Raw genomic sequence first — 18,720 nt, forward strand, 5'->3', positions numbered from 1 at the left:
TTTAGTCATTCCAGTGTTCAACTACATTACCTGGGTGCAGCTTGTGACATTTTATTGCTATTTATAATGTACAGTACTGGCCAAAAGTTATGTCCAGCCTAGGAAAATTTGACATCTTCACTCTTTACTCTCAAATATTATTACAAATTTGAACAGATTTTGTTAGCATAATGTGAAATTGTGCTAGGAGTCAATTTTTTTCCATTTTCCCCCCCCTGATATTATATTGTCATGTCAAATTGCGTGGATGTAATTTTTGGCCAGGCTGTCATACAAAGAAATCATGAATGCTGTTATACAATTTATTCATTTTTGCATAGTAAAATAAAACTTGTAGCCGTAGTTTGCCTTTTTTGCCAAATAATTTTATCAGACAAATACCTTAAATTAAATATTTTTCTCATATTCTTGTAGGGTCATTAAAAACACATATCGGACCTCACTGTTGGCCACTACTGAATGTCTGTTTGCATGTCACATGTTCTGTATGTTTGTAGACATTCGGCTTGAGCAGCAGTTGAGTGAAGTGGCGTTGCAAATGGCTCTGTGTAGCTCCTCCAGGCATTACGCTGGACGTTCCTTCCAGGTGTTCAGAGCTCTGCGGCAGCCCCTCTCAGCGCTGGCCGTCTCCGACCTGCTTTCACGCTTGGTGGAGGTGGTCGGGGAGCACGGAGAGGAGGTTCAGGTGAGTTTTGGGCTCCTTAATGACAGTTTTGACAGATTCAGTGAGTGAATAAACTCACGATGCATCTTCTCCACAGGGTTATGTGATGGAGCTTCTCCTCACTCTTGAGTCAGTCGTGGATAATCTAGCTGAGTGCCTGAAGAACAATGACTTATTTGTCATACTACGGTAAGTTCCTGCCGTATAACATTAACCCTGCAAAACCTTTCCTATTAAAGTTTATTGAAACATTAGACAATTTTTTTTAATAAAAACTGTTTGCATATGTGTTTTTGTTGAGTATCATATTTCATAAATCAGACTTTATGGCTTATATAGTATGATATAGGAGAATATGGAGCTCACCCTTGATGAGGAAAAACACCACATTTTATTCAGAGGCCCAAACCGAGCAAAAATGTGCAATTTGGTACAGTTACTGACATTTATATTGCCAAAATATAAGTTGAAATTCTGATAGCTTGTAATACAAATACATGAGATTTAAATATCAATTGTCATATATCTCAGAATTTTATGTCTTAATAAAATATTAAAATGTTTTATGATCAAAGCTTTGTAGTTTTAATTGTGGGGGGTAAAACATATGATGCAGTGCAATACAATTATGATTGAGAGATGTACAAATAAACATTCCTCAGACATTCCTGATTTATCATAATTGATACTCACATTTTAACATGATTTTTCTAAAAGTGATATGTGGATAATCAAGCAAACCCAGGTTATTTCAGTCCAGAAAGCGTTCATCTTGAAATGTTACTAACAACGTGTAACGTCTAACATGTACCATTACCTGAAACTGTATGCTTTTGCATTTATACAAAAAAATGTAATTGCTAAAAAAAATATAAACTATCAATCAGATGACAGAAGATATGTACCTGGATACAACAGTTTTTTCAGCAAAGCTTTGATCATATTTAGGGTTAAGGAGTCTTCTAACTTCAACATCAAAAGTCCAAGATGCTTTGTTCCCTGTTGGTGATAAGTGTATGTTCCTGCAGGGCATCTTCACCAGATCTTCCATCCAGTGGCAAGTTAACGCTAAACCGTAAGAGCACCAGTCAGCTGGACCTGATTCCAGGATCAGGCATGACTTCTGAGCGTATACGCCACCAGCGTAGCTACTCCGTACCCAAGCGCTTTGGCGAGGTTGAGCGTTCCTCTGAGGTTCCCCGGAGTGCCACGCTAGACCGCATCCACCATCACCAGAGCAATTTCTCCAAGCTCCAATCCCTATCCTCATCCTCCTCCAGGGACAACGTGGTCTCCACCGACCCAGCCAACGCCAACCATCCTCGCAACCTGCTAGCCACCATCTTTTGGGCAGTGGTGTCACTCATGGAGTCAGACTTTGAGTTTGAGTACCACATGTCCCTCAGGTTGTTAGGGAAGCTGCTAGGCCACATTTCGTTAGATAAGCAGGAATACAAAGAAAAGCTGGAGAAGATCCAGATCCAGCTCAAATGGAAGGAGTTCTCTGGGCTTCAGCAGTTGCTTCTGAAGGGCTTCACCTCTGCGAACACTACAGAACTTACCTTGGAGCTTTTCAGCCAGCTCACACCCGTCTCACGGCTACCAGTGGTGGACACCTCCCAAGCCATAGGTAGACCTTTTGTTACTCTGCCAGAAAAATGTATCATTCTAAAATAATTTTCTTATAATAATTAAATAATAATTAAAAGTTAAGTGGGATTATGAAAGCAAATCTGCTATTACCCTTCAGGTTTCCCATTGAATGTGCTCTGCCTCATCCCCCATCTTGTGTTACACTTTGACTCACCTACTCAATTCTGTAAGGATGTGGCTGAGAGAATTTCCCAGGTCTGTTCCTGTTACTCTGACCTTAAACCACACTATAAATATATTTTTATACTTCAGAATCAGAATCTACAGCACATTTGTTTGCTGAAAATCACTCATTTTGATTGACAGATTTGCCTTGAGGAAAAGAACTCCAAGCTGTCCAACCTTGCCCATGTGATGACACTGTATAAAACACACTCTTATACCCGAGACTGCTTCTCCTGGGTCAATGTGGTGTGCCGCTACCTACATGAAGCCTTCAGCGACAGCACGCTCAGCATGGTTACTTACATGTCGGAGGTAGGAAGCAAATAAAAGTTAATCATACAACTTTTGAAATTTTAAGGAAAAAAACAATGTCCATCTTGTTATGATAAGACAAGAATTTGAAGGAATGTACATGTACATTCTTTGCATTTAGGGAAACTTTACTTTCTAATACTTTATGTTTTGTAAACAGTTGTTGGAGAAAGGATTACCCAGCATGCAACAAACTCTTCTGCAAATCATCTACAGTCTACTGAGTCACATGGACCTGAGTGGTATTCAAGCCAAACTTTTCAACATGGAGGTTCTAACAACCATAGAGAAGTTTGTTCAGGTGTGACCCCTCATACACAATACATAATTTATCACATACAATTTACTTGCATATACAGTTTCTTTTTAAAGTTTTTTCCGTAACTTAAAATGTATTATACAATTTAGTCATTTGGTAGATGCTTTTATTCACCTACAATGTAGTGTTATATTATGTACAATTATAGAAAAATACTATTGTTTTATTGATTAATACTATAGCTTTTATTTTCTATGTATTTTACTAATTTTGTTATGTAATTTTGTTTGTCTGTTTAGCTTTAATTTATATCTATTTCAGTTTGAATTTTTTATTTCAGTTAGTTGCCAAGGCATCATTTATTTATATATACATGTGTATATATATATGTGTGTGTATATATATATATATGTGTGCATATATATATATATATATATATATTTACTTTTTACATTTAAGTTTATTCAGCTAATATTTATATTTGACTTTTTGATCTTTATTTCAATAAATGAAAACAATTTTAATAGTTTTACTTCAAAATAACAACAGTGCATTTGAGCAGTTTGTGTGTTCTCTGAGAATCAAATATTTATTGTGGGTGCTTCTAAAATTAGTCTCAATGATTACATTTAACTGGTTCATATCATCTAGTCTAAATAAATTTACTTATTGCATAATAGTGTTTTATAGCGTTTCTACTGTAAAACTTTAAGCGGTCTAACATCCTTGCTAAAACCACTGGTTTTCCATCCCTCAACCCTTCATTCGGAGGGAGAAAAAAAATATAGAGAAAAAAAAAAAAAACACAACCTTGTGCCAGGGCTATAAATCCAAAGGCACACCCAGCAGCAGTCTATAAACAGTCAGTCCTATTGGCTGCTGTCCACATTACTGAGGCCTTCAGTGTGGCCTCACAGCAAAGACGCTCCTCTGAACTTCTGCTGCTCTCGCCGGGCTCGTGTGTTTATCTCGGCAGAAGAACAGACGGCTACTGCTCGTGAAGATGGATTGACTGTATGTAATTCTTTGGGAGGTGAGCATGTTTTGTCCTTAAGGAATAACTTAACTGTTTTGTGTTTGTTTCTGTGACTTTAGACTGCACACTGGAAGGAAGCCTTGAACATATTAAAGCTGGTGGTCTCCCGCTCGGCTAGTCTGGTTTCGCCTTCGTCCCCGCTGAGTAACGCATCCACTGTGGATGTCAGGCGTGTGTGGGACACGCCCTCCAAAGCCCTGCCTGGAAAGACCCTTGACTTTCACTTTGACATTTCAGAGGTATGACATTTCTGTCTGTCCTTCTTTAGTGTCATTATACAGTACAAGTCAAAAGTTTGTCTGAATTAATTTGTCTCATGATCAGTAAAACCCTAAGACTTATCCTTCAAAGCTTGAAATTAGTTTTGTAGCAACCAAAAAGTACCTAGCATGCATGTAAATTCGTTAAATACTGTTTATAAACCATCCCAAGATGCACCTCATAAGGTTGGTTGTGCAGGACTGGATTCTAGGAAAAGGGTGGTGACTTTGAAGGAGCTAAAAATATTTTTTTAACATTTCATCACAATATAATTTCCTTTTATAGTTCTGTTATTTCATATTTTTTTCATAGTCTTATAATAATAATAATAATAATAGTCATAATAATAAAACTACTACTACTAATAATGAAAATAATAATAATAGTTTTTTAATAGTAATTATCATCATTATTATTATTTCAATTTATATAGCGCTTTTAATTGCTCACACACTCAAAGCGCTGTACAATACAGGAAATCCCAAGACCGAAAAAACATTAAGTATTATTATTATTATTAAATGTTATTGATTTTATAATTTATTATTATAAAGAATTCGAAAGGTGTTCTTTTGAGTAGTGATGTACGTTAAGTTAGTGAAGTGAGAGTTGGTATATAGGTTGTAAAAGTGAGTCATGCCAGCAAACCACCAAATACTGGCATCCTCTCTGGGTTTGTCCACATTTTCCAAGGTGGAGCTGTGCAGTTTTTTATGTTGTTTCTCCTTTTAATTAGTTTTCTCCTTTAATGTTATTTTACAGTAACATTTGTTTTAATGCAAACTCTGAAGGTTCGGTCTTCTGTTCGAAACTTAATATCAACGACCTGGTCTCATTAAAGTGTGGGAACCAAACAGGGAGCTATTTGTGTAATGTATGAATTCCAGGAAATGATGTCACTCCGGCTGTGGCGTTTTGCATCCAGAGCGGCGAGGGCTGGACAGCTCTTCCAAAGTCTTAAAGCAGACTCCTCTACCCTCTGTCAAATACCTCTGGGACACATTAAGCCTCTTGCAAGTGGGCGAGACAGTAGAAAAAAAACCTCAGTTCTGACGGGGAACTCAAAACAAGCTCGATCCCATCCCAGCAGAAAGGATTTCACAGGAATTAAGGGCAGGTGAATTCAATCAAAGGGAAATCCTGACATTCTCACAAGCTTTGTTTGGCTTGCTTTATTGAAGTTTTCTTTTTCTAAAACTCCTCAACGAGACACAGAGGAGCAGGACCATTGAGAAAAGACATCCACTTTTTCCAGCAGGTTCTGAAGTGTTGGTGGGGATCTGAGGCAAATTGAAGTTATCAAAAGGAGTGCGCGGAAATAAAGACTCTTGGGCTGAGGGCCACAAGATTATGATATGAAAAGAAAAGAGCAGACGTGAAATCTCTGGGCTTAAATGGTGCGTTTGTGTGTGTTATAGACACCGGTGATTGGCCGGCGCTATGACGAGCTTCACGGTTCCCCGAGGCAAGATGGGAAGAACGGAGGAGGGGTTGCCGTGACACGCAGTACCTCCTCTACATCTTCGGGCTCTTATCAAAACAACCACGTGCTGGTGCCTGTCAGCTGGAAACGACCCCAGTCCTCACAGGTGAGCACTCACAGATACGCTCATTGAATTTCTGATGTTTGCTGAAGAACAGTGCATGAATACTTTTGCATTTGTATATTCCCTATATTTTAATGTTTTATTTATTATGTTATTTAATTTGTTTAAATGTAAAAAAAAAAATTTTTAAATTGAATTGAATTTATTTATTATGTTCATTATTTTTAATGTATTTATTTTTTGTGTAATTTATCTCCCAATTTAGAAACGGACTCGTGAGAAGTTGGTGAATGTATTAACCTTGTGTGGCCAAGAAGTTGGACTCACCAAAAACCCATCTGTAAGTGACATAAATCCACCCAGTATTAAATGTTAGAAAATATGTCAGAACCCAGATCGCAAACAATCATTGAAACAATGTTGAGTCAATGTTGATGCGGCAATGCTAAGTGCATTGAATTAATGTTACACAGTGATGTTGGTTTAAAATCACTTTTGCACCCACAATTAATGTTGAAACAATGGTGAGATTTCAACCAAAATATCAATGATAATGTCAATGAATCTACGTTTTGAAGTGATGTTCGTTCAATATCACTTTTGCACCCTCAATTAAAGTTAAAACAATGCTGAGATTTCCACAAAAAATCAATGCTAATGTCATTGAATCAACGTTATGAAGTGATGAATTAATGTATTTCATTAGATTCAGTAACAATAATTCAAAAGAAAATAAAAACCAAGCAAAACAAAGGAACAGATAAATAATAAGATAGATGCACTATTGTTTGAAACCCAGAGAAGTCATGTATGTCAGGTGGTTCAACAAACAAGACTTCTGTATAGGATGCAACTGTGTTTTCTCTCTAATGAGAAAGCATCAGTTAAACTACTGAGAACATCAGTGCGCATTTTCAAACTACAATCTGTGTTTTTCAACCATTTTTCACTAGACTTGCTAAAATCATGAAGGCCACCCCTAAACCAAGCCCCCAGTGGATTTGAGCAAATCGGGTAAAGTGGTTGAAAATGCCCATCGTGGTTTGAAAACGCCCCACTAATTGAGAAACACTCACTAGTGTTCTGCAGAGATGCATACCTGCATGATCTTGTGGTCCTCAACTACAAATCAGTGTTAGTTCAATGCTATGTCCAATGCTATGTCCAATGCTATGTCCATGTTTTCTGTTGGCTTTCATAAAAATTTAAATGCTGATCCAACACACTTTAAAAATGTAAATGTCAATCTCAAACAAAATGATGGTTTGGATCAAAACTCAACATTGTATCAATGTCACCGTGTCATTTGGGAAATCATACTGAAGCACTTCCTACAGGTGATTTTCTCATCCTGTGGGGAACTGGACCTAATTGAGCACCAGCCCAGTCTGGTGTCCTCTGAGGACGGCACACGGGACACAGAAAACATGGATGACACCACTTCAGAACAGCAGTTTCGTGTATTCAGGGACTTTGACTTCCTGGACGTTGAACTGGAAGATGGAGAGGTGAGAACATATTTTAAAAAATGAAACCGAAACGATCTGATCCCTCTTGCTTGTGAAGACTTTTGACTTCCAAATTACTTGGGTTGAACTTTGTTTTTCACTGCAGTAAAGTGGATCTTTGAAAAGCGTTAGTCAGAGATAAACTATTGTGCTGTTTGCTCAATACAACTGTAACTTTCTTTAACTCTTTGTAATACAATCTCCTCTCCTTGTTTATGTCTGTGCCATCAAGGAGATGCAGGTAAGCCCAGGAACCCTCCAGTTTTGTGCTGTGTGCAGTAGGACAAGACCATATTGTGATGCATGTCCATAATACTGCCTGAAAACTTAATGTTGTGTAACGTTACAAAAACATAAATGATTTTGACCATTACCTCATCTATGAAATGTGCAAAAGTTCCTACTGAATTATTTATTTATTTAATTTTGTATGAATCATTTCTTTACAACACAATACTGTTAAAAAGTTTGTGGTCAGTAAGTCCTATTTGGGTTACTCTTCTTTTTTTTTTATACAGTACATTTATAATATACCCGTTAACTCACAATGTCAAATAAGTATCAATTAATACTTTTATTCAGCAAGGATACATAAATCTGATCAAAAGTGACCATGAAGACATTTATAATGTTACAAAAGATTTATCTTTGAAATAAATGCTGTTCTTTTGAATTTTCTATTAATAATAATAAATAAAAAAATGTATCACAGTTTCATTGATAATAATAAGAAATGTTTCTTGAGCAGCAAATCAGCATATTAGAATGATTTCTGAAGGATCATGTGACACTGAAGTCTGAAGTAATGATGCTGAAAATCCATCAAAGGAATAAATTACTTTAAAAAAAATTCAAACAGAAAGCAGTTATTTTAAATTGTAATCATAGTTCACAATATTACTGTTTTTTTCTGTATTTTTGATCAAATAAGTGCAGCCTTGGTGAGCATGAGACTTTTTTTTTATTTATTTTTTTTATGAAACAAATGTTACTGACCCCAAACTTTTGAACGATAGTGTATTTGAGAAACTTTAAGAATGAACTGGTGGGTAACGTCTGAAAATGGTTTGTCACCCCCTTATGCAGTTTTTATTAGATTTCAACATGTCTGCATTTTAACAGCTTGGCTGTCTTATGAAATCATTAGAGTCAGTGCATTGAGGTCATTCTACAAATTTGCTGAGGCTGCAATGCCGCAGAAACACTTAAAAGGGCAGATTCAGCCTTATAAATTTGAAGAGTTTTATTTCATGGCTGTTTATGAAGCCATCATATTTTCATTCCAAACTTAGATGTAACAGTATCAAAAACCTTTTGTATTTGTCAAGTATGATTATAAAGGAAAGTAATTCAAAATGACTGTGCAGTGAAAGTATACTCCTAACTTTTTGCATTTACGTTCAGTGTTTAAGCGAGCTGCCAACTGCTGAACTGGATCTGTGTAGGAATGTAAATGTTGACTCTTGACTCTGATGTCAAGGCATGTGGTTGCAGTGATAACTTGAGCCTCTTCCAAATGAAATGGCCTTCAGGCACTTTATTACTTACTCTACTAGAACACAAAGGTGTTCCTGTATTGCTGTTTCACTACTGTTTTAATCCTTTATATATATGTAGAGAGAGAGAAAGAGAGAGAGAGAGAGATGTCCTTATATAACAAACTCACTGACTGAGCACCTTCACATAGAGCATGCTGTAGCCTATGACTGTCCATTTTGAAATATGGTTTTGCACAATATACCCATTCAGAGGACTCTTTATTTCTCCCACTCTTTCTCTGACAGGGTGAAACAGTTGACAGCTTTAACTGGGGTGCGCGGAGGCGTTCCATTGACAGTCTGGACCAGGCTGAAGCCCACCCATTGGAGGAGGACAGCCAACTCTCAGGAAGTTCACCAAGCCTGTTTCCAATCGTCCATGATGATTCTGACGAGTCTTCTGAGGAAGAGTCTCTCACAGCCAGCCAGATCCTCTCAGCCTCACAGCTAGTAATGTTGATTTTGGTTTTCTTACATAGTTTTGCATTCAGATTAACTGTTTAAAGTTGATGACAAAGCATGACATGCATTTTCTACCACATTTAGCTTAAAGTCAGCATGAATTTAAAATCTTGCAACAATATCTCTTTTCTGGTGTTGTGTTCACCGGCACAAGGGTGGGAGAACCTGTCACTCACATAAGATCACAGCATTTACCAACTGGAATGATCCCATCAATTTCCGATGGACAAAATTAAGTCCCACCCCATTTGTTCTTGTCTGAGAAGCTATTTCACTCAGATATATGTCACAATAGGAAAGAAAAGACTATCGCAACATCCATTTTGTGCCGACTTTAAACAGAATATTCAGTGGAAAATAATGTAGGGAGGATTTTATCCATAGGATTTTGTCCATTTTATGTCTATAATACGGTGTCCGAGAGAGCTCAATGCACTGCAACTGAAGAAAACATATGCAAATAGAAAAAAACACAAACAAATTAAGAAAACATCACTTCACATAACCAAATACAGAAACACGCTGCAAATACTCACAACGCAACCAAATACAGAAACACACTGAAATACTCACAACACAACCAAATACAGAAACACACTGAAATACTCACAACACAACCAAATACAGAAACACACTGAAATACTCACAACACAACCAAATACAGAAACACACTGAAATACTCACAACACAACCAAATACAGAAACGCGCTGCAAATACTCACAACGCAACCAAATACAGAAACACACTGAAATACTCACAACACAACCAAATACAGAAACGCGCTGCAATTACTCACAACGCAACCAAATACAGAAACACACTGAAATACTCACAACACAACCAAATACAGAAACACACTGAAATACTCACAACACAACCAAATACAGAAACACACTGAAATACTCACAACGCAACCAAATACAGAAACACACTGAAATACTCACAACACAACCAAATACAGAAACACACTGAAATACTCACAACACAACCAAATACAGAAACGCGCTGCAAATACTCACAACGCAACCAAATACAGAAACACACTGAAATACTCACAACACAACCAAATACAGAAACGCGCTGCAAATACTCACAATGCATATACGATCAGGATGTTAAAATAAACCAAAAACTCAGGTCATTGACAACACCACTGAAAAGTAAACACTGAACAATAAGCGGTCCCAGCCAGGTTCATCACTTGTTGGGCTCCCTTTGAAACATTTCCGTGCTATTTGCAGTGTGTTTCTGTATTTGGTTGCTTTGTGAGTATTTGCAGCACGTGTTGTCAAACTGATGAAGATGTTTTCTTAATTTGCTGGTGTTTTTTCTATTTGCATGTGTTTCCTTCAGTTGCAGCGCATTGACCTTTCTCGGCCACTGTACTATAATGTCTAAATAAACTCTATTTCTCATTTCAGAATGTCAGCTTTTCTCCTACTGAGGAACTAAACCCCATGAACTCCCCGCCTATCTCCTTTGACAACACTCAAGCTGACCCAATTCCTCTTTCCACCCCAACGCCCAGCTTTGAGATCTCACTACCCGAGGGCTCAAACCATCGGGTGAATAAGAGCTTCAAAATGGCTGACCTTTGGGGGCAGACACATTCTTATTCATACCGTACTGTCCTAGAGTTTTTCCATTAACATGGCCGAAAAATAATAATATATTTCTGTGCTTGCTTGATCTGTCTGGCTCTGCTTTTAGCATTAATTGATTTTAGGTAGTAGTTGGCTGATACTGTTTTTCGGTTGCAGGCTCTTTTTTTTTTTTGAATGGGGCATTAGATTAATGTGCAAAGCAGCATAGAGTTGCAAGTACTTCTTGCTCTTCAAAAGCTCCCTGTTTCTATCTGCTAACCATTTCTCCGCTAACTGCTTTTCGTCTCTGAGGCCTACCACTGCCTACCACAGTCTCAGAGAGAGGCTCTGGATGAGCCACTAGGGCAATGTGTATGGCTTCTCAGTGGGTGGCAAGGCTGTAACATCACTCACATGCTAAATGCTAGGGGTGCAAATAAAGAGAGAGTACCCATTGCCTGTGGCCATAAACATGAGACCAGACCAATCAGGTGTTGGTCCTTATTTTTAAAGGTCTCTTAATATATCTGATTCTGACATTATTGAGAAAAAAATAAATAAATTAAAACACTAAAAAGAGAACCGATACTCGGCATGAAGAGATTTAGTTTTGAAAGGTCAGTGAAATCTATCTGTAAAATGATGTTGTTGTTTTTAATCATTTTATTTTATTTTATTTTATTTACTCAGTTTAAATTTTTTTTTTTAAATTGTAAAAAAAAAACATCTGTATTTTGGCCAAGATCACCAAATCTTACTGCTCAGACTTAGAACGTTAGCCATGTAATCTGATCTTTTCATAATAATATTTATATTTATAAAATAATATCTTTTGTTGCCACAGCTTTTTTTCTGTAACTAATCTGTAATGCATTTGCATTGGCCATAAATACTTTATACTTACTAAGATTTTCTTACTTCCTGTCCCAAACTAGGCTGAGGATTCAGCTGAAGAAGAGGAAGCCATTGTTAATGAGAACGATATCTCGCTCTGCATTTGTGAGTCGCCGCCTACCTGTAGTTGTTCTGACATCCTAACAAGGGACACACCCCAAAGTGAAGACAACTGCTTTATTGATGAGATAAGCCGTGTACCCAGGTACTGTATGTGAGGTTCAAACTCTCAACGTGCATAATTCTGTTTCATTCTTGGCAGAAAAGTCTGGAAAAGTCAAACTAACCACATAATTCACTTCCTCCAGTGGGTTTGGAGACCAGCTCAGCTCTGTGGCACAGGCAGAGGAGGAAAAGGAAGAGTTGTTGCTAGAGTCCCGTTCCTCCCCTCCGCCTTCTCCATTTTTCTCCGCCATCCTGGCCGCCTTCCAGCCGACTGTGTGCGATGATGCAGAGGAGGCTTGGCGCAATCATCTCAACCAGTTGGTGGCTGACACGGATGGTTCCTGTGCAGTTTACACGTTCCAAGTCTTCTCCTCACTTTTTCAGGTAACCCATAAGGCCAATTCATACCGCATAGACAAAACACCAACAAGTTTTATTGGCTGTTTTCTTGATTTAGATTATTTTATTTTTTCATTAACTTGGATTTTCTTTGGTTCATCACACAACTAAGTAGTGCCAAAGTTTTAGAAGACACGTCTTTGATAGTAATTGTTTGATGCTGACAGCATGCTGGAGTGGGGCTGATTCAACAGGATATGTTGTTTCTGACCTCCAGAGTATACAGACCAAGTTCTGCACCTTGACATGTGACGCTGCTGGTTACCTTGGCGATGGCCTTCGTGGAATTGGAGCGAAGTTTGTAAGGTCTTCCCAGATGCTGACATCCTGCTCTGAATGTCCCACATTGTTTGTCGATGCAGACACTGTGAGTTTCTCGTTTATATATGTATGTGCATGCTATATCCAGAATATAAATCAATTAAGTGCCAGCCTTAGTGTTTTGTACACTTACACTTTTTTGTATATGTGTGCATGCCATTTTGTAAAGCACTTATTACAAAATGTATCTCTTAAATGTGTGTTTCAGATTGTGTCTTATGGACTCTTGGAGAAGATGAAGTTCAGTGTGTTAGAGCTGCAGGAGTATCTAGAGACCTACAACAACAAAAAGGAGGGAGTCATATCAGTATGTTCAATCAAGCATTATTTTACAAAAGCAATATTTTAGTCATTTTCTAGTTTTTTCAGTAAATACGATTTCTAAATTGTAAAATGCAATGTTGTTTTAATGTTTAAAATAAGTATCTCATGCTCACCAAGGCTGCAATGATTTGATCAAAAATACAGTAAAACAATAATATTGTAAAATATGATAAGAGTTAAAAAAGAATACATTTTAATATATAATAATGTAATTTATTTCTGTGATGGCAAAAAGCTGAATTTTCAGCATCATGACTCCAGGCTTCAGTGTCACATGATCCTTCAGAAATCATTCTAAAATAAAGAATGCTTAAATAAAAGTACTCGTTTCTTAAAATCTTACTGACCCCCAAACTCTTGAGCGGTAGTTTATAAGATTATATATACAAATATAAGCAATATCTACAGTATATGATTATCTTTGTAGATGCTTTAAATAAAAATGCTACAGCTTGTTCCTTTCAACTTGTTCCAGTGGCTCCGCAACTGCAAGGCCAGCTTCCCCAAATGCACTGGAGATGGAGTGATCACCTATCAGCCCGCTGAAACAGAGGAGAAGGTATGAAACTCTGCCTTTTCAATATCATAACAGTTAGATTGTCTGCCATTCCAAAAATAATAATAATATTGGAATTTCACTATTATTTAAGTTCAAACTATAACTTTAACTAACAGTTCAGCTGTCTAAAGCTGACACAACCCTAAAACTGCAGTTCGCCAGTGTACCACAAATATTGCATGCGTTTCTGTCTTTATTTCCTAAAGCAAATATACAGTAATACTCTATGTGAATGTTTTAGTGTGGTTGCATTGTCTACTGATTGATGCCTCTGTAATGTCCATTGTGTCCTGAGATATGAGTGAGATTAGTTGAATCAAATGTTTCAGATGCCATTTCAATGTCCTTCTTATATTTTCTGCGTTTCGATTGTTCTGTGATAGCTCTGTGAGTGACATCTCTTTTCTATCTGTCTGCTCTTTAACTTTACGCCTGTTTCAAATGCTAGCTGTGTTACTTCACAACAACGCCCCTTATTCTTATGTTTGATTTGGGGGTTATTCTCTGCTGGGCATTGATGAAGTTTGCAAAAACCCTGACTCTATAGACCAGGGACCAGTTGCAATAACTTAGCCAGCACTATGCTATGACTGTGTCTTAAGAACTAGTTTGACCAAGTAGCAGTAAGACAAGAGTAATCAGTCTCACTTTTCCAGTTAGACCAATCTACCTTTTTCTGTAACTGACCTTAAAAAGATAGGACTAGTCTGGAAGATAAAAAAAAAAAAATGAGATGACTAACTTGTAAGACTAGTCTAAGCAGTTTATGCAACCGGCCACTGTTTTCAACCCTTCAAGATCCACAAAGACGACCAGTGAAAACACTAAGCTCTCAATAAAAAAGGCATTTAAGATTTGTAAATAATTGGCATCTTGTTTTGTCACCCAGCACAGTCCCCATGCAAAAATAAAAATAAGAGGACAGATTGTATACTGTATACACAAATGTATACACATTGTGAGCCTTTTTTTTTCTTTCTCTGCTTGTCCATGAACTTTTTCTGCTCATGCATGTTGGAGCCGTTGTTTGCTCATGCTTTATATTGCCAGTGCCACTGGGCTGCATGCTTTCACACTACTGTATATTCAATACTTCTCTTCCTTCTCACTTCTCACCTTTTGTCTTGCAATGCCTGCTTTATAGCAAATGGAATCTCTTGCAGTAAGTTTAACAAAATCTTTTTTTTGTTAACGTCACATCTTTTTCCCTTCTTCCAAATACCCATATTATATGAGCACTCCCAAATATTATAAAGCATATCAGATTTATTTCAAAGGTCTCATATTTTTAAATTGAAAATGCTGTTTTGCTAACATTAACAAGCTTCTATCCTTGTTAATGATGTTTCGTCTTCTAAGCTAGAACTGTTCTGTAGTTATTTCTTATATCCCAAGAAACTTACGAGACATCCTAAACCAAATTTTGGTATTTATTCTACTTATGTATGTTTGTTCACAGCAACTGGAGCTTTGTCAAAGACTCTACAAACTCCACTTTCAACTGCTGCTGCTTTTTCAGTCTTACTGTAAATTGATCGGCCAAGTTCACGCTATAAACTCTATACCAGAGGTATGTGGATAGCAGTGTCTTCTCATCTGAAAAGTCTAGCTTGTAAATCTTTATGAAATAGTATGATGGAATAGTACATGAAATGGAGAAATCTTGTGGCCACAAATTAAGAATTTGTTCCCACAGCTTAATTCATTTGCTTGTTTTAGTTCAATCGTGGCTACATTGTACACATTTTTTCCCTTGTTTTTGTAAACTTGTGTCGAAAACTAAGAAAGGGCCAGATTTACTAAACAGGGCAAATTAGCATGAGAGCATAATCCCATAAAAGATCCAATGAGAGTGTAAAGTTCTGCGCGTGATCTACTGATGACACACAAATGAAAGAACACAGACGCAGTCAGATAATTTCTATAATTATAACCAACACAATCTAACAAGAGCAGTGCAAATTTGCATCTGCTTCAAGACATGATTTTTTTGGGCAGTAAATAATGGCACAAATACCAGTAAATCGACTAGCGCAAACCTTAGTAAATCACCTTGCATGATTCATTTAAATACTCTCCTCCCCATACATTTTGCGTCTGAAAGGGAAACTCCTACAAATGCATATGCAATAAGGTCAGCTGCAAAAAATAACCCTGTCCATGCCTTTTTTAGCGCTAATTTTTCACTGCGTGTTTTTAGTAACACTGACAGTATTTTTTTAAACGCCAAAAGAGGGTTTGCGCAGGCGCAAGCTGTTAGTAAAAGGAGGGAATAAGTAAGTACAATATGGTCAAGATTTAACTAAATTTCTAAAAAAAATATATAACTAAATTACTAAACAAATTAGTATAATGTCGCCACGAGATAAATCAAATGAGGAAACAAGTCAGGGTACGGGTACTAACTAATAAATGGTGGAAAAAACTCCTGGCCTCAGCAACTATATATTTTTTTAATTATTATTAAATAATTTTTTTTTTTTTTTTGCATATCATGTGCGGGGCTCCTTAAAATATCAATATTTGCTCATTGTGTTTGTTTATAATGTTTTTACTAGTTACTAATTAGGTACCAATTAGCATTGGGGTTTTTTTTGGACATGTACAATGTTAATGCCATTATACTTTGAACTTTGTTGGCGTACTGTATAAATGCCATCATACATGAATATAGTAATCATTCTTTACTCTCTGATATCATCACTGTACTATGGTATCTTTTTGGAAGGGTTCAAAAGTAGTTTTATTTCTCACAAAAGAGTAAATTTGATTGTCATTTATGTGTAATTGCTGTCCATTCTAGCTGCAGAATATGTCCAGAGAGTTGAGTGAGTTGAGGAGTAACCTGCGGGCAGCAGCAGCCTCAGTGGCCAGTGAGACAGCAGCCGAACAGAGAGATCCCACCGCTGAATCCCCCTACAGCTCCTCTGAGGTTGCTGTACAGGCCATTCTAGAGAGCCTGAAAACCAACCAGTTCTCTAGAGCCATCCGTTACATACAGGAATGCAGGTAAACTTCCCATCGGGAGAAATGGCTACAACTTACTGTTCTATAATTGAACCACCAAAAAAAAAAGTAAAATAAAAAAATTAATTCCGTCATCGTTTACTCACCCTCATGTCATTCCAAACCTGTTTGCATATCTTTCTGCAGACCACACACACACAAAATATTTTGAAGAATGCTAGTAACCAAACAGTTTTGGTTCACCATTAAATTCCATTGTACGCGCAAAAAAATACAATGGAAGTCTGTGTGAACCGAAATGGTATGGTTACCAACATTCCTCAAAATATCTTATTTTATGTTTCCCAGAAGAAGGAAATGCATACAGGTTTTGAACAACATGAGGGTGAGTAAATGATGACAGAATTTTCATTTTTAGGTGAACTGTCGCATTAAAAGTGAGATGAAGTGAAAATGGATACATTTGGAGTTATATGCAGTACTTTGCTCTTTAATTATTTGAAATGAATAATAACTTTTCTAATGACATCTTTCAGGAAAATGTGGCCAAGTGACATCTTCGGCAGCAGCTCCGAGAATGAGATCCAGACTCTGCTCAACATCTATTTCCGGCACCAAACTCTGGGTCAGACAGGAACCTTTGCCCTGGTCGGCTCCAAACAAGACCTGTCTGAGATATGCAACCGACTCACTGAGCTTAACTGCGAGATCCGAGACATGATTCGAAGGGCGCAGGGCTATCGGGCCATCACTGCCTTCCTTCCTGACTCCAGCGTGACCGGCATCAGCCTTTGAGGCGCACTTTAAGGGATCAGGCCGGCATTGGCTTCCTCTCCACCACTCCTGTCTGAAGATGCTGCTGCCTTCAATGTTCTCCCCTAGCACACTCATTACTGTCCTGCTTAAGAGCTGACAGGATGTATAGCTTAAATAGCTTGGAAAAATGCAACAGGGGACAGTAAAAGAAGTCGACGCCTTGGCTTTTTTGCACTACTATGTATGTCTGGGGCCGCCCCCTGCCTCTGAAATGGGGCCTCTACTACTGCAGGCATCAAATGTATACCAAAGCTCCACGAATGGCTCCTCCTGGCCACATCTACCATTATACATGCTACGGGAAAATGTGCAATGCCTCACACCAAGTGAAACTTTTCATCTTAGAGAGAATGTTTTGTGCTCTCGGTTACTTGATACAGAAATGTTCTGTTCTTGTTTTAGTTTAGTTTTTTCAGATAAAAGCCGAAAGCCGTTGTTAATGTGGCTTTCTAAATTGTTTCAAAAGATAAGACTTTTCACTCCCTGCATCCGCTTTTACCCTACAGACAGAATGTCTCTAACACAACGCAATGCTACTGTCAGAGAGAATTGGATGCAAAAAGGGGTCATCCAGCACTTACTGTATTTATGGGGGTGTTTGATTTTACTAATGTCTTTCTACTGTTTAGTTGCTCCTAGAAGATTTATTTATATTCTCAAAAGAAAGATCATCATGCTTTGATTATCATAAAATGGTATAGTTTTATAGGATAGAATTCTGTCTATTCTGTCTATTGAAATGGCCAAGCATGCAAAGGTATGTACCACAAGACGAAATAGAGATATTTATGGAATAAAAAATATTTTAAATGAAAGATACGTTTGTACATAGTAGTGGGAGTGTAGCCCATACTTGTAAGATTTTATTTTTATGATTTTAATTTGCTGTCTGCTGTATGAAAGTGTGCATGCAATAAATAGAACAATAAATAATATTAATTAATATCTGCTCAGTCGTGGAGTGTTTTTTTTATTTTATTTCAATACTTATTGAATACATTCAAATGATACAAATCTAAATTTAACTAAGAACATAGTCACAGTTCTTACATTTGGTTTTGAATTATTTGAATACATCTCAAAAACTTAATGAGAATGATTGGGTTTCCATGCTTTTATGATCATGTACGTGTTTGTTTGTTTTAAATTCTGGAATAAATTACAAAATGTATAACATTTTCTACAAAAGGGAATCACGGAATGACGGGATCAGAACTGAGATCAAGCAATGCATTATTATTCATTTATTTTCTATGGTTGTGCGCCCTCTGGTGTTAGCAGAATGG

The 18,720-nt window shown here is 37.2% G+C and overlaps 1 protein-coding gene across 8 annotated transcripts in view; it reads left to right on the forward strand.

Moving 5' to 3' along the window:
• frya (furry homolog a) overlaps positions 1 to 18,383 on the forward strand; it is a 69,427-nt gene extending 51,044 nt beyond the window's left edge. For 7 of the 8 annotated variants that reach the window (XM_082179536.1, XM_082179531.1, XM_082179532.1 and 4 more), the window contains 20 exons: positions 498 to 685; positions 762 to 853; positions 1,693 to 2,294; positions 2,415 to 2,512; positions 2,624 to 2,794; positions 2,955 to 3,095; positions 4,149 to 4,328; positions 5,769 to 5,939; positions 6,163 to 6,237; positions 7,235 to 7,405; positions 9,190 to 9,393; positions 10,828 to 10,971; positions 11,925 to 12,088; positions 12,192 to 12,432; positions 12,665 to 12,814; positions 12,977 to 13,075; positions 13,568 to 13,651; positions 15,111 to 15,221; positions 16,455 to 16,660; positions 17,155 to 18,383. In XM_082179536.1, the coding sequence (XP_082035662.1) occupies positions 498 to 685; positions 762 to 853; positions 1,693 to 2,294; positions 2,415 to 2,512; positions 2,624 to 2,794; positions 2,955 to 3,095; positions 4,149 to 4,328; positions 5,769 to 5,939; positions 6,163 to 6,237; positions 7,235 to 7,405; positions 9,190 to 9,393; positions 10,828 to 10,971; positions 11,925 to 12,088; positions 12,192 to 12,432; positions 12,665 to 12,814; positions 12,977 to 13,075; positions 13,568 to 13,651; positions 15,111 to 15,221; positions 16,455 to 16,660; positions 17,155 to 17,413 (3,551 nt within the window). In that variant the 3' untranslated portion in view covers positions 17,414 to 18,383. The other variant, XM_082179537.1, reaches the window with a different exon arrangement.
• Positions 18,384 to 18,720: the final 337 nt, after the last annotated feature.

This window comes from Leuciscus leuciscus (genome assembly GCF_965113295.1).
Source record: "Leuciscus leuciscus genome assembly, chromosome: 9".
In the NCBI taxonomy this organism is placed as follows: Eukaryota; Metazoa; Chordata; class Actinopteri; order Cypriniformes; family Leuciscidae; genus Leuciscus; species Leuciscus leuciscus.